Source organism: Malaclemys terrapin, chromosome 4 (assembly GCF_027887155.1).
Source record: "Malaclemys terrapin pileata isolate rMalTer1 chromosome 4, rMalTer1.hap1, whole genome shotgun sequence".
Lineage (NCBI taxonomy): Eukaryota > Metazoa > Chordata > Testudines > Emydidae > Malaclemys > Malaclemys terrapin.
In genome coordinates, this window is record NC_071508.1 from 18,125,604 (window position 1) to 18,139,159 (window position 13,556).

At 47.1% G+C, this 13,556-nt stretch overlaps 1 protein-coding gene and 1 pseudogene across 1 annotated transcript; one reads left to right on the top strand and one right to left on the bottom strand.

The window, feature by feature from the left end:
* Window positions 1-941: 941 nt before the first annotated feature.
* TREML1 (triggering receptor expressed on myeloid cells like 1) lies at window positions 942-7,059 on the top strand. Its single transcript, XM_054028529.1, has 7 exons — window positions 942-1,023; window positions 1,703-2,059; window positions 3,283-3,603; window positions 4,942-5,041; window positions 5,786-5,880; window positions 6,111-6,166; window positions 6,657-7,059. Exons 1-7 carry the CDS (start codon window positions 981-983, stop codon window positions 6,924-6,926), a joined length of 1,242 nt encoding a protein of 413 aa, XP_053884504.1. The 5' UTR covers window positions 942-980; the 3' UTR covers window positions 6,927-7,059.
* Window positions 7,060-7,989: 930 nt separating this feature from the next.
* Window positions 7,990-13,556, bottom strand: part of LOC128835681 (adenylate cyclase type 10-like) — a 42,763-nt pseudogene continuing 37,196 nt past the window's right edge.

Sequence of the window (13,556 nt, forward strand, 5' to 3'; positions counted from 1 at the left end):
AAAATGTTTCCCCTACCACACTGGGATGAAACCGAGTCCTTTTGAAGTTTTTTTGTGAAACACCCAATAGGAAGAAGATCAGAATAACCAATAGCCCAGGAGTTATGGCAGTCACCTCAGTTCTGAGTGCCCAGTGCACTGTTCCAATGAACAGGTCATTATTTATGCAAAGTTGGAACAGCTTCAACAGGAGAGATTGAGAGAGACGCATCCCAGAACAGCCAATAGGACTGGATGGATCAGCTGAGCCAAGCCATGCATTCCAATCTCCCACATGGAAGCGAACCAACATGATCCCACTTCCCTTTCCTCAGCACTGTAATCCTCCTCCTTGTTGTATGGCTTTAAGCAAAAATATCTTCTCCAGGTCAACATCCCAAACACAGAGCTAGAGGATGACACAAGGGACCCTGATGGGAAGCAACTTGGGGGGTGCTCTACTAAGGAGATGGCGTGGCCTAATGGATTGGGCACTGGCCTCAGACTCAGGAGACCTGTGTTCTGCTCCCATCTCTGACCAGCTGTGTAACACCAGGCAAAGGAATTGCCCATCTCTGTTTTCCTAGCAGTACAATGTAGCTATGGCTAAGTCCCCCCTTTATAAAGTGCTTTGAGATCTAGGGATACAAAACTAAAAGCTGTTCATGTACTATACACCAATGCTTCAAATGTCATTAAAAATAGAACATGTGCTACTCTCTCTTTTTTCCCCTCACTCCCCATTTCCAAAAGCAGATATCTAAACATGTGCTAAAATGAGAAGCAGCTGATAGCCAAAATGCAGGCTTCCTGTGTGAAGGCTCAGATTAGGACTGTGGTAGAAGCATCTTTCCAACAATTACAAACGATACTGTCACTCTGGAGCATGACGACACAAACAGTGACAAAGGGAGTTCATTGCCGACCCATCTTGACAGCAACAAAGAAGCCTCAATGCTGCATTCCACCTCTCCAAGATCTAAACCACTTCCCATTACAGGATGGGTCGCTTCTCAGCCCGGCTGCTATTGCTGGCACTAACAGGTAAGGAACCGAGAGATCGGCCCTCCCCTCCCGTAGACACAGAACATTCCGTTTGCTCTTGCACTCGTAGCACACTGCGCTTGTTTGCTTTTGCACTTATCATTTTGGTGGGCTGCGAGCAGGCACGGAAATTGGGAACCCAGCTATTTGCAATGGCGAGAAATGCTTGGCTTGCTAGGGCTCCATATTTTCCCCCAGTCATTGCATATGTTATAGTGGAATGAAAAGCCATAGAGTGGATGTCAGAGAGGGTTTAACCAACCCCAATTTTTGGAAACAGACTTTTCTCATGCTAGAAGGGATTCCTGTCTCCAAACCAACCTAGGAACTGGGTGCCATGAGTCTGGAGAAAGTAACAGAGAATGTTCTGTAGGGAACAACCTTGCAAGGTGATTCAAGGATTAGATGATCAGACCAGTGCCAGTTTACCAGATAGAGCCAGCCTAGCTCCTGATCAGTTGTTCACATGCTAACCTGCAATGAAGATCGGGGGACATAAGCTTCACAGTGGGGAAGAACATGGGAAGTTGAATGGGAAGGAGGCAGTGCCAATGGATCGAGTCTCACCACAGAAGTTCCTTTACACAGAGATGGGAGCTTGGAGAACCAGTCACAGCAGCCTGAAGTTGCAGCATTGATGGGCAGGTCATTCTCACCAATGTTTTTCTTTCCTTGGCAGGGCCGTGCCTGGCCAGAGAGGAGCTGGAATTGGTGACAGCTGTACAGGGAAGCTCTTTCAGTACAACGTGTTACTACGATAATGACAAATATTCACTAGAGGAGAAATTCTGGTGCAAGATGCTGCCAGACCAGGGATGCAACAGCAGACTCTTCCTGAGCATCCGAGCAAAGGGAGGGAAATACCTAAATATTGCACCAAAGAGAAGGGTCAATCTAACAAACTTGGGAACAGGCTGGATTTCTGTGTCCATGACGGAGCTCCAGATAGAGGATTCAGGAACATACTTCTGTGGGGTTTACAATCATCAGACAATTATCCTATTGAAAAAGATTCAATTGACTGTTTCTTATGACGGTGAGCTAAAGACCAGTCATGACCTAGTTGGGACACAAATCAGCTCAAACCAGGATATTCCAAATTAGACTAATGCTCCATTCCTATTCCAAAGAAAACACAGGGTCTATAGATGTCAACTCCCCAGTATATGTTATAGAGAGAGATGGTTAAAATAATAACCTTCAATTACATATCTAGACATAGAAACACCATGTGTATCATGCACATATATGTATATATTTAGATGTACACTTATCACATATCTATGTAAAAAGAAGAGCTGGTTAGGAACGTATTTCTCCCCCTCCCACCCCAGCCCACCTCACCCCCATCCCCAAAGAATTTTAACCAAAAACCCCCAAACAAACATTTTTAGTCTTTTTGTCAAAACAATGAAAACCAAAAGGTCTGGGTTGAAAACTCAAAAAAATTCAGTTTTCGATTGTTCAATTAAAACTCTTTTTTTGTTTTAAATGAAAATTAACATTTCCCCCAAATGCCCTATTTAATCAAAAAGCCATTTTGCATCAAAAATTGAACCTTTTAGACAGAAAATCTTTGACCAGCTGGGATAGAAACCCCATGGGATGGAGAAACCCCGCTCCCAATTTGAAGTCCTGATTACCAGTTGGGATGAACAATAACAAGACTGGGCTTCTTCATTCACACCCTCCCTGTCCTGGTTGAGTGTTGTTTGTTGTCACTACTGGTAAAGGTGCTGCAATGACACCTCTGGACCCTTATCCTTACACACAGGGGAGGCCCAGCGTGGACAGTTGCAGGGCAAGTTTCCCCGTGCTACCCCAGCCAAACTATCTCAGCCCTGTCCTGGGTGGTCCCCCATTCTAGGGAGGAGAGAGGAATCCCCACTTCAGGTCTCACTCAGTCCTTAGCTCCTCAGATGCTAAGACTGCCAGGAGCAGAGGGGCCAGTGGTGAAGGTGCATTTTCAGAGTGGTGGCAGCATTAGCAGATGCTGAGGCTGGTTCAGGACTGCCCCTGTAGTGATTGATATGCAGTTTTCCAGTGGTAATTGTGCACAGCCAATCCTAGGAAATATTTTCCTTGGGCTGGAAGAGATTATTTCCATGTCTTTTGCAAGCTCCTTTTGGGCTGGGGTTTGGTCTGATCCTTTGTCTTCCCATTTAGATGCAGGGGGGCATTTATACACCCGCGGGACTTTTATACACCTCTCTTTCCTTCCCTTTCTCACAATAACCAGTCACCGGTCTCTCTCTCCAGCTCCCATGAGGCTATCTGCCAAAAAAGGAGACTCCATCTCGCTAAATTGTTCCTATTTTTTGATGGACGACAGCAGGATACCTAATAATTTTACCTGGTGCAAAATGCTAACCGCAACTAGATGTCAACCTGTCATCAGCGTCAAGATTGATCAGATTGTTAATATGCGAGAAAGGACCAGGATAAAGCTTGACCGGTGGAACAGAGTGATTATAGTGACGCTGGAGGCGCTCCAGTTACGTGACTCGGGGGAGTATCATTGTGAGACCCATTTCCAGGGAAGTACCATGCTACTGAAGAGGATCTCACTGAACGTTTTGGGTGAGTTACTCAAAGAAAAGTGGCCTTCCCTTAAAAGTCAGCAAATTCTCATCCCCTGGTGGATGTGATAGCAGGGCAGAGCTCAGATGGGCTCCTTAGAGCAGGGAAATTGCAGGAGACCCAGAGACAACTTCTGAATTTACCTTTTGAGACTTTTGATATTTACTAGTATTATAAACAAATTCGCCCAGATCCTCTGCCCACGTAAATCAGAGGGGAATCATTAGTTGTTATGGACCTACACCAATTTACACCAGCAAAAGAAATGGCCCCAGAACGTTGCCCAAATCTCTGACTGAACTCATCCCTTTGTTATAGTTCACAAATATTAAACTTTTCTTTGATCACTTGATAATTACCTGTTCTGTTCATTCCCTCTGGGGCACCTGGCATTGGCCACTGTCAGAAGACAGGATACTGGGCTAGATGGACCTTTGGTCTGATCCAGTATTTCCGCTCTTATGTTTGATACCCATTTTCATGCCTCTCCACCCTTCCTACTCTGAGCCAGTATAGGACACAGAAATACAGGAAATAAATTGGGAGAAGCTATTCCTGTGGTCTTCCTGACTAGACTGAAAATGGAGCCTCACAAGGGATAGCCTGTCCCCGAGACAATTCCATCCCAATAATCCCGAAGAGGGTCAGATCATAAACTGAGCACTTGGATCCTTATCCAAGGGGACCTTTTCCCATATGTGGCTTATCGGTCCCTGCTCACACGTATTCTCCGGCAGTAGCCATGCTTTCCCTTTTATCTGTCATAGACCCCAGACCTACCAGGTCCATCTCACCGGAGACACTCAGTAGTTGGCAAGGTTGGGTGCCTGGAAACCCAATGGTTGTCTAGACTATCCCTCTGGCCATTGCAGGGTTGTTCCTTCTAGTAGATTTTCCAAGGCGTGCGCCATACTAGCTGTAAATGTCTCCAGTGAAAAAATGTAGCCCAATGGATGATGTGGGGGCCTGGGAATCAGAAGATGTGAGTTCTAGTTCCATAGCTGCTACTCACTTTCTGGTGGTATCGACACTAAACTTTTTTTGCTCAGATACTATGGTGAGAGGCACCACATAACAACCTGGATAGAACGCACAGGACTTCCGTGAGGGATTATTGGACTACACTCCAATAAGCCTCACGGCTAGGACTCCTCTGGGTGGTAAAGGGCTCCTGCATCACACCCTATTGTCACATTCTCACTGTTAACCAACAAGCGATCACTCACGATTAGTACGAGAAGGCTCTAATGCCTCGTCATAATTTCCCATCCCTTCCAGAATGTCAAGCAGGCCAGGGCCATGCAGGGGAGGGTCACTCACTCTTGTGTTTATTTTCAGGAAAAAGTGTGTATTATGATACAATTAATGAGGCTACTTCGCCTCCCACTAACGAGGGGGAAACCGCCCACCCAACTGTGGCCAGCAACAAGGAGCAGAGGTATGAACATCAAACAAACAAAAGTCTTCAGGGCTGACTTTAGGGTCCCCCGAGGGGATTTTCTGGCTCTGCTGCAGATTAAAAGGGTGGGGTTGTAAAAGACACACACACACCCCATCCTCCGAGTCTCTTACAGGGTTGATCTAACCCCCTCAAGGCAGTAGAAAGACACCCACTGGCTGGACTAGGAGCTGGAGCAGGCCCTTAGTGATCTGTCTGTTCTTTCCACTCCATAGGAATACTTAGGGGATGAGCCCAGAGCCCAGCTGTGCTGTGCCTTCTCTGTCTCTTGCATTAAGAACACAGCCTAAGACCAAACAATATCACATGTCAAATGAGAGCCATTACCAGGCCTGATCAAAGAAGACCCTGATAATTACCCTGATGAAAGTCAGCCCGTGGAGGGGGTACGGCATCCTAATGAGGGGGTACAGCATCCTTTGAATTCTAGTAGCACTGCCAGCAAGTGCTAGAAAATAATTTAAGTTCCTGAGTTTATCCCTTGCATGAAGCAACCCTGGGAAAATACAGCAGGGCCAGAACCCCCAGAGGCATCAATCAGCATAGCCCCATTGACGTCAGTGGAATTGCATCAAGGTACAAGCAGCCAGTGTGATTTTTGAATGCTGAATTTAGATCTTGGAGCCTTAATCCAGTTTCCAACCCACAGAGTCCCCTCCCAAATTAACCAGGTCACCTTTGATGCCAAGAATATTAATGGAGATATTGTGCATTTCCTTGCAGAATTCTTTATGTTGTCCTGGCACCGGGCTCCTTCCTGGCTGGCAGTGTACTGATTGCTATCATGGCTACTATTTTCACCAAAGGGAGAAAAAGAGGTACATCTCTATCACTGGTCCAGTTTTCATGCAGTTTGGGTTTGTCCCCACTGGCCTGGATCAACAGTGTTGAGGGTCATGCTGAATGGAAATGGGTGCGGGGGGGGGGGGAGGAGAGAGAGAGAGAGAGTTGCTAGATCCTTCACCCCATGACCCACTTTTAGTTGTATGTAAAAATACAAAGGGTTAGTTACAGTTTTTACATTAAATTGAGATTCTGTCTTTCACAGTAGGGAACGGGCTGAATTTTGGTGAACACCCTAACTGCAGACTAGCAGCAGAGCAGGTAGGTTGAAGGTCTGGTATTTCTAGCACTTTGTTCCATCTCCTCCATATAGCTATTTGAAGCAGATGGAAGCAGGATTGTCTAGTGTTTAGAGCAGGAGGATGGGAATCAGGATTCTTGTATTTCTGTTTGTCTGCCTGTAATACAAATATTACCATGACCACAAGCTGCATGAAGTTTAATGTCCCTGAATCTGCAATCTGATCAGCATGGGCTCAAAGGTCTAAACTCAGAGATCCTGAACAAGCCAATATGGGAAGTGCCTCAGTCCAATTCCTCAGTCCTTACAATAGGGTTCATATAGGGTGGTGTTCTCTGAGCACCCCAGAGAAATGTATTTCTTTTCCCATGTCCCCCTCATCCCCCCTGCAGTTTCACCCTCTAGAGAGGAGATTTTTAGCAGTGGTAAAGTGAGACTTAATATTCAGAAAATGGAAATGTTTAAAAGGATGATATTCAATTTATTCTCCTATTATTTGTGGCTTTCCAGAAGGATGAAGGACACCCCAGAGATGCCACCCCAGATGGGGAGTTGAAGAACGGTATAATATATGCCATGCTAAGGCTCCAACCCAAGCCAAAGCCAGACGATGTCACGTATGCCAACGTGGAGCCTCCACCAAAACCAAAAGGTGCCAAACGTTCTGCTGAGCCCTCAGCTGTCCTGTTCTCCTCAGGCACCGTGGAGTATGCAACCATCATCTTTGGAGACTCACCTCCACGGTCTGGGACTAAAGAGAAACAAACCAGCCCTAACTGAACTCAGATCCCATGAAATCTAGTGTCCCCCTCATAGCTCTTCTCCTGAACTGCTATCGCAGAAACTACAGTCACTGACAATTGAATGCATCTGGAATTGAAAGGAAAATACATCCTTCACTGGTTGTCACTAGCTCCTCCGGGTATTACCACAGTGCATCATCTTACATAAAAACTGTGGCATGAGGCTTATTTACCTGGTGGCCTATTGGTACAATAGCGCTCTGAACTACTCGATGATAGGCCTGTGTCTACTTTCCTGTTCCTTGTCCCATGGCCAGGCAGGTGCAGGGAATGCTCCGGTGGTAACACACTCGCTTCTTGGTGGGGAGAGTTGACCTGCATTGCCCAGCAGGAACCTCTCAAAAAGGGAACTCGGATGACAGGTGCTGCAGGGAGTCCCACAACCAGAGGAATTGCACTGTAACACGGGGCCATGGGGGTACGAGCGCAAAGCAGGTGAAAAGGAGGAACGAAGGAGGGGATGGATCCAAAGGACTGGGACAGAGATTCAAAAAACCTCCCTGGAAAAAACAGCTACACTGCTAGGATAGCCCAGTAACAGGATTCAGCCACTGGGAAATAAATGCAGTGGAAGGGTGGGGTGCATTCACTTTCTCTAGTGGCTCTATTTTTAGTGATAGGCAGCTATAAACACCCCCATCAGGAAACTGGCTCCCTCTGATAAGAGCAGCCATGGTGTCCCAGTAGGGAAGTGCCGTGAAATATGGGAACATGCTACATTTCCTCTTCAGTCTTACAACTTCTCTAACAGTTCAGTTAACACCACAGTGGCTACCTTTCAATCACCTCCCTGCGTTCGGCCCCTGTTCAGCAAAGCACTGAAGCACGCGCTTAACGTTAAGTCCTGACTTCCGTGAGACTTCAAGTGCTTTGCTAAACTGGTGCCTCACCGAAGAGCATATGATTGTGCAAAGTAAAACTGTATTGTAATGCAGAGTTAACAGTGGGTGGGTGTGAGTCACTCTGTATTCACTTCTATGGCGCGTTATAAATATGTCTTAAATAACTTTATTATAAACTATACACATTTCAAACTGTCGCAGCTTCCATTAAAATCTATGCGATTGATACGATGGTGGCTAGTCCCTGCAGGAGAAGGATTATGTTGGGGAAGATTATTTGCAGCAATTCCCAGTGCATTAGCAGGAGGAATGAGTTCTGGGAAGAACAGTGGAACAGATTCCATAGCAGGACTGTTGTTATTCACTGCCCAAGGGTTCAGGTGCCAGTTTTCAATACCCCTATTGGGAGATATAGCTGCTGGAAGTGGGGTCTCAGTAGGTCTGTCACAGAACCTTGCCCCGCTCCCAAGTTATCCTAGGGTATGTCTACACTACAGTGAAACACCTGCAGCTGGTTCTGAGACCCCTCAGAGCCCAGGTTCTAGCCCGAATAGCCGCATTGCAATTTGATAGCCTCGCAGCCAGAGCCCTGCAAGCCCAAGTCAGTTAACACGAGCCAGTCCCGGGTGTTTGACTGCAGTGTCATCAGACCCCTTGAGTACAGAGTTATCCCCAATCATTCCGGGGTCGCACAAACACCACTGAACTACACAGACTAAAAGAAAAGAACCCCTTTATGTCACTTTTCCCCCATTTTTCCAGTGTCCCTCCTCAAATTCTCTGCTGGCCTCTGAGCCACGACGAGGCAGGTTTTCAGTGTACATGCTCTAGATTCCAGCAAACCCTCCACCCTACCCAGCAATGTCCCAGCTCCGACAGTCTCTCCTGCCCCCTCAGGCTTTGTCACCGTCACCCTGGGGTTTTCTGGACGTTGAGGGCAAGATTCCGGGTGCAGTGCTGAGGTATTCCATAGGCTCACCAGCGGGCAGCGCATGGGGGGACGCAGGAGCTTGCCTCGGCTGGAGATGAACAAAGGTCAATTCCTTCAGCATGGGTTTGGATTTCAGCCTCGATGTGGCAGATTTCATGTATTCTCGTGTGCCCTCTTCATCCTGATCTTTGCTGTCCTTCAGCTCTTTGACTCTTCTGGAGCCTGATTCAGTGCACAAAACAGGAAATCTTCTCAGCATGGTTCATAACAATAGCGGAGGCTGAGCCGATGCACTAGAGGGCAAGACAGGAGAAGGAGAAAATGTCCAGCTTAAGGTGTTCGCCTGAGTTACCGAAGAGCAGAAAGCAAAGTGCACATTATTTGTCCTCCTACTCCTAGTTCTGTCATGACATCTGTGCCCTATACAGTGGGAGAGCCAGAGCTCTGAAGCATAGGGGCTAAGAACATCAGGTCAGAAGGTCATGAGAATGGAAGTTGAAACTCATGTTTCACAGTGGCCCCTGCTGACCAAGTTTGAGCAGCAGTAAAAGGGTTGTAATGGGAATTCTTGTCAGTCTTTTTGGATGCACAGGTGCCATAAAGGGCAGGGGGAAATAAAGAAGCAGATGAAACCCAGACCTTGTCCCCTTAATGCAGAATCTCTGCATTTCTTAAGGGCAGGTCTTCACTACGGGGGGCGGAGGGGTCGATTTAAGATACGCAAATTCAGCTACGCGAATAGCGTAGCTGAATTCGACGTATGGGAGCTGACTTACCCCGCTGTGAGGACGGCGGCAAAATCGACCTCCGCGGCTCCCCGTCCACGGCGCTTACTCCTACCTCCGCTGGTGGAGTAAGCGCGTCGATTCGGGGATCGATTGTCGCGTCCCAACGAGACGCAATAATTCGATCCCTGAGAGATCGATTTCTACCCGCCGATTCAAGCAGGTAGTGTAGACCTAGCCTAAGTCACTAAACCTGCAGTTTAGCAGGGCTGTATCATAGGGAGAAAGTTATGTGGGAGGCAAAATAGTGAACCTGCAACAAAGTCTTCCCCAGTGGGATCTCTGTGTACCCGCATCAGTTCCACTGCAGACCCTGACAATTCCCTCTGCAAGTTATACAGTGTATGGTAGACTCCCTTTAAATAGTTTGTGAGCCCTCTAGCGGTGCTCATCGTGTTTTATGTTTTAGAAGCCACCAGAAAACCAGTCAGAGCAGGACGGTGTATGTAGCTAGGTTTTTCACATTTGTGTGCACTAGTAAACACGGTAGTTTGGGACCCAACTGCACCCAGGGGTGTTGTTAATCGTGTTATTGTTACGTTCAGAATGAAAGTTACAACAAGTTGTCACTCGATACCTATTGCACTGCAACTACCATTGCCCACTTTGTTTCTATGGGTGCCCCGGAGCTGAGCTCCCCTGGCGTTCAAAGGGAAGAGTCACAGCTTACCTTGTTCTGGACACGGTCAGGGCTCACATTGAGAGATGTTTCCTCCAGCCTGGTCTGGGAAGTGGCCGAAAGTTTGAGACCCTTCGACACAGGGACCTGGCTCTTATCTTCATCTCCCAGGAGGTTAACAGAGGCTTTCAGGCTGTAAACCCTCGTGTGGTAGACCGGACTCATCGAGCAGCGAGAAAGGAATTCCCCAAAATACTAAAGAGAGGAGAATAGACCCGCTCTGAGTAGGGGAGTGGTGATGTGGTGCTTAAAATGTTGGCAGCAGCCTGTCTACAATAGGGCTCCCTGTGTAGCTGATCCTTGTGGAGCTGATTCCATGTGAGCAGCCATGGGGAATTTTTGCAAAAGGCTAATGAGGTTCCTTAGCAGAATTATATGAGCACGTGGGCCAGACTAGCAGAGGGTGCTGTATGCATTGGCAGAGCCACGTGGGGTCCGAGTATAAAGGACACCAGGACTGGAAGAGAACAGCGTGTAACAGATCCAAATGGGAAGAGCTATGCATGCACAATACCTGCTCAGACCAGGCCTGGTTGTTATCGGTCCTTCCCTTACATAAGCACTGGAATTGACACAAAAGAAAAATCACCCCGAGCATTGAGCTGCGAGTCTCCCGGACCGTCTCGGGCGTGTCTTCCATGACTCTCTGTAGCAACAGTCCCTAGCATTCCAGGAATCTAAAAAAGCCGTGACTGCCAAAAAGAGACGCGTTCGTTCTGCTCATCAGCCGTTGGGCCTTTGTGAAACTGTCCTCGAACAGATCCCACTGCTGGAATCTGCCAAACCTCCAAATAGGAAGGAAGCCATCAACCTCTTCTATTCACCGCCGGCCAAGGCTGCTTTAGTACTGCACTCAACAACCCCTCTTTTATTCTTACAGCAGCTTGGAAGGAGCCGCGGGTGGCTTTGCAGAGCCGCTCATTACAATGGGACAAATGAGAAAAGAGACTCCCCTATGTTGAGGGTTTAAGAGGGACTTAAATGGCGACAAGGTTTTGTGCTGGCCTCTGCACAGGGGTGAATGTCGCCCTAATTCCATACGTGCCCTAGGCAGTTACATGAAAGGGTCATTTCATTTTCAGAGCGGATGAGCACCTGTAGCTTCCATTAAAGTCAATGGGAGCTGCAGACGCTCAACGCTATGAAAATCAAGCCACTTCTATCCAAATGCCGGAATTTAGGTCCCCAAGTTGGAAAATGTTGGCTTTATTTAAAAAAAAAAAAATACAGATTCTGCAGCAGGGGGTGAATTCTCTGCACCCAATTCCATAGCTACAGGACCATGGTTCTTTCCCCCGCAGCACACAAAAGAATGCAAGAGCTAAAGTGCCAACACAGAGAAGTATCTGATGAGACCCCTGTATTACCAGATTGCCAAAGAGGAAAATAGACTCAGCAAGATGTTGCTCTGAGACTTAAGGATGCAGCTGGCTTCGTATTGGTTTATGAACTGCAGGCACTCCTCAATGGGCCTGTAATCAAACCCTGCAAAAGAAATGGGCATCAGAGAAGCCATTCCACTCAACGGCACCTTAACAGGACAGTGTCGGAACAGAAGAGACCTCACAATGGTGGTTCACGTGGGTGCGTGTTTGGTGATAAGGACCTTGGGTCGTCAGTTTAAATCATGGCTGGATGCTGATTGAATCTGGCGTTTTTAGTGAAGCACCATGTCCCTGGTGCCACCAGAAAGCATCAGAAATGAGTTAACATGAAGACAACAGTTACCTTTCCTCCTAGAGAAGGACTCCTTACCAGGTGGTGCTCCCTGAGAATAAACCCCTGCACCCCATAGTGGTCTACTCAATGCTAAGGCCATGGCTTTAGAAAATGAAGTTTGTTTTTTGATCAAGTAGGTCCTATAAAAACATGTTTTCCCTTTTGATGTTTTGCCCATTAATAAGGTATCTGGTAGGTTCCCTGGCAAAAGCCAGACCTAGGGTAGATTCAAAACCACCAACCCCAGCTTGTAGTGTAGAGGTGGAAACCAGACAAGCCCATCCCATTGGACAAAGCCAGCACTGTTCTGTGTGCTTCCTCTAAATATGTCAGTAGCACACAGATTGGTAGCATCTAGTGCCTGATCAGCAGCCCAAAGTCAGCTTTCAAAACTGTCCAAAAGAAAGAAAAATGGCCTCCATAGGCCATCGGGTATTTTCTTTCCTTACATTAAAACTCTCAATATAAAAAACTCATGGTAGGAAGAGCAATGACTCCCCTCTTCACCCACTAAGGTCCCACCAGAAGAGAAACTGAGAGGGTCTGAGAAAGGCATAGCTGCATAAGAGGCTAGTAGATGCCTTTCCGAGTTGTGCTCTTTTCTGGCCATCTCAGCGTCCCCTTGAAACATCTAAGCCTAGGCGTGCAAGAACAGACCACCTCAACATTCCCGATGCTCTGCTTCATGACAACGATGTCTCCCTTTTACATTTAGAGCGTAAGCTCTTTGGGACAGAAACTGTCTTTGTTCTGTGTTGGTACAGCGCCTTGCGCAATGTGGTCCTGGTCCATGCATGGAGCTCCTAGGTTCTATAGCAACAAATACTACTAATGACCATAGTGGATACTGCTGGTAACACAACCCTCCCAGCCAGTGTAGGAGCTTCATTAAATGCCTCTTCCCATGATGAAAACTGCAGGAATCCTGGCAGAGGATAGCAGCGTGTGGCCACCCTTCTTCTTAAACTACAGGTAGCACTTAAGCATCACAAAGCAGCAGGTCTAAACAGGCTGAATAGAAACATGCCAAGACAATGACGCTCTCCTCTTGAGTAGCAAGTTCCCACAGCCACTCTAAGACTCTGATGCATTGGGCGTACCAACAAAATAAGACCTACGAGCTCTAAGAGAGCCATTATAAACAATCCTTTGAGACCCTGTTGTACAAAGGGAAAGTCCTAAGGGAGCTCTGACCCTAAAATGCTAGCAGGAGTTGGCACCAGCTCTGATTACACAGAGGCCTTTCCAGCGCACTGTATCATACTGTTGATCCTTGCCGGGTTAAAATCAATCCACACCTCCCCCCTCCATCTACATCCATCAATCGCACCACCTCGAGGACCCTTCTTCCATCTCTATCCTGTCTTTCTTACGTCGCCCCATTTTCCCATCTACACTCATTCTTCCATCTCTCTTTATAAATCATCTTGACCAACGCAACATAAATACCCCAACTCTAGCAAGTTAATACAGCAAAATGAAATGATGATAATACTTGTTCTTCAGGAACACCGATTTGAAGAGAACCGAAAGAACCAGGCACTGGAGGTTGGTTTTCCGGAGCCGCACACACATTGTATGAGCTTGAAAGCCTGTTGAAGAAAGAATACATATGTCTGTATATATGGTGTGTGGGTTTATGTATATAAAC

Coding starts and splice junctions, on each gene's coding strand:
- TREML1 (XM_054028529.1), top strand. CDS start 981: ATGGGTCGCTTCTCAGCCCGGCTGCTATTGCTGGCACTAACAG. Junction 1,024..1,702: donor GCTATTGCTGGCACTAACAG/GTAAGGAACCGA, acceptor TTTCCTTGGCAG/GGCCGTGCCTGGCCAGAGAG. Junction 3,604..4,941: donor GATCTCACTGAACGTTTTGG/GTGAGTTACTCA, acceptor GTTTATTTTCAG/GAAAAAGTGTGTATTATGAT.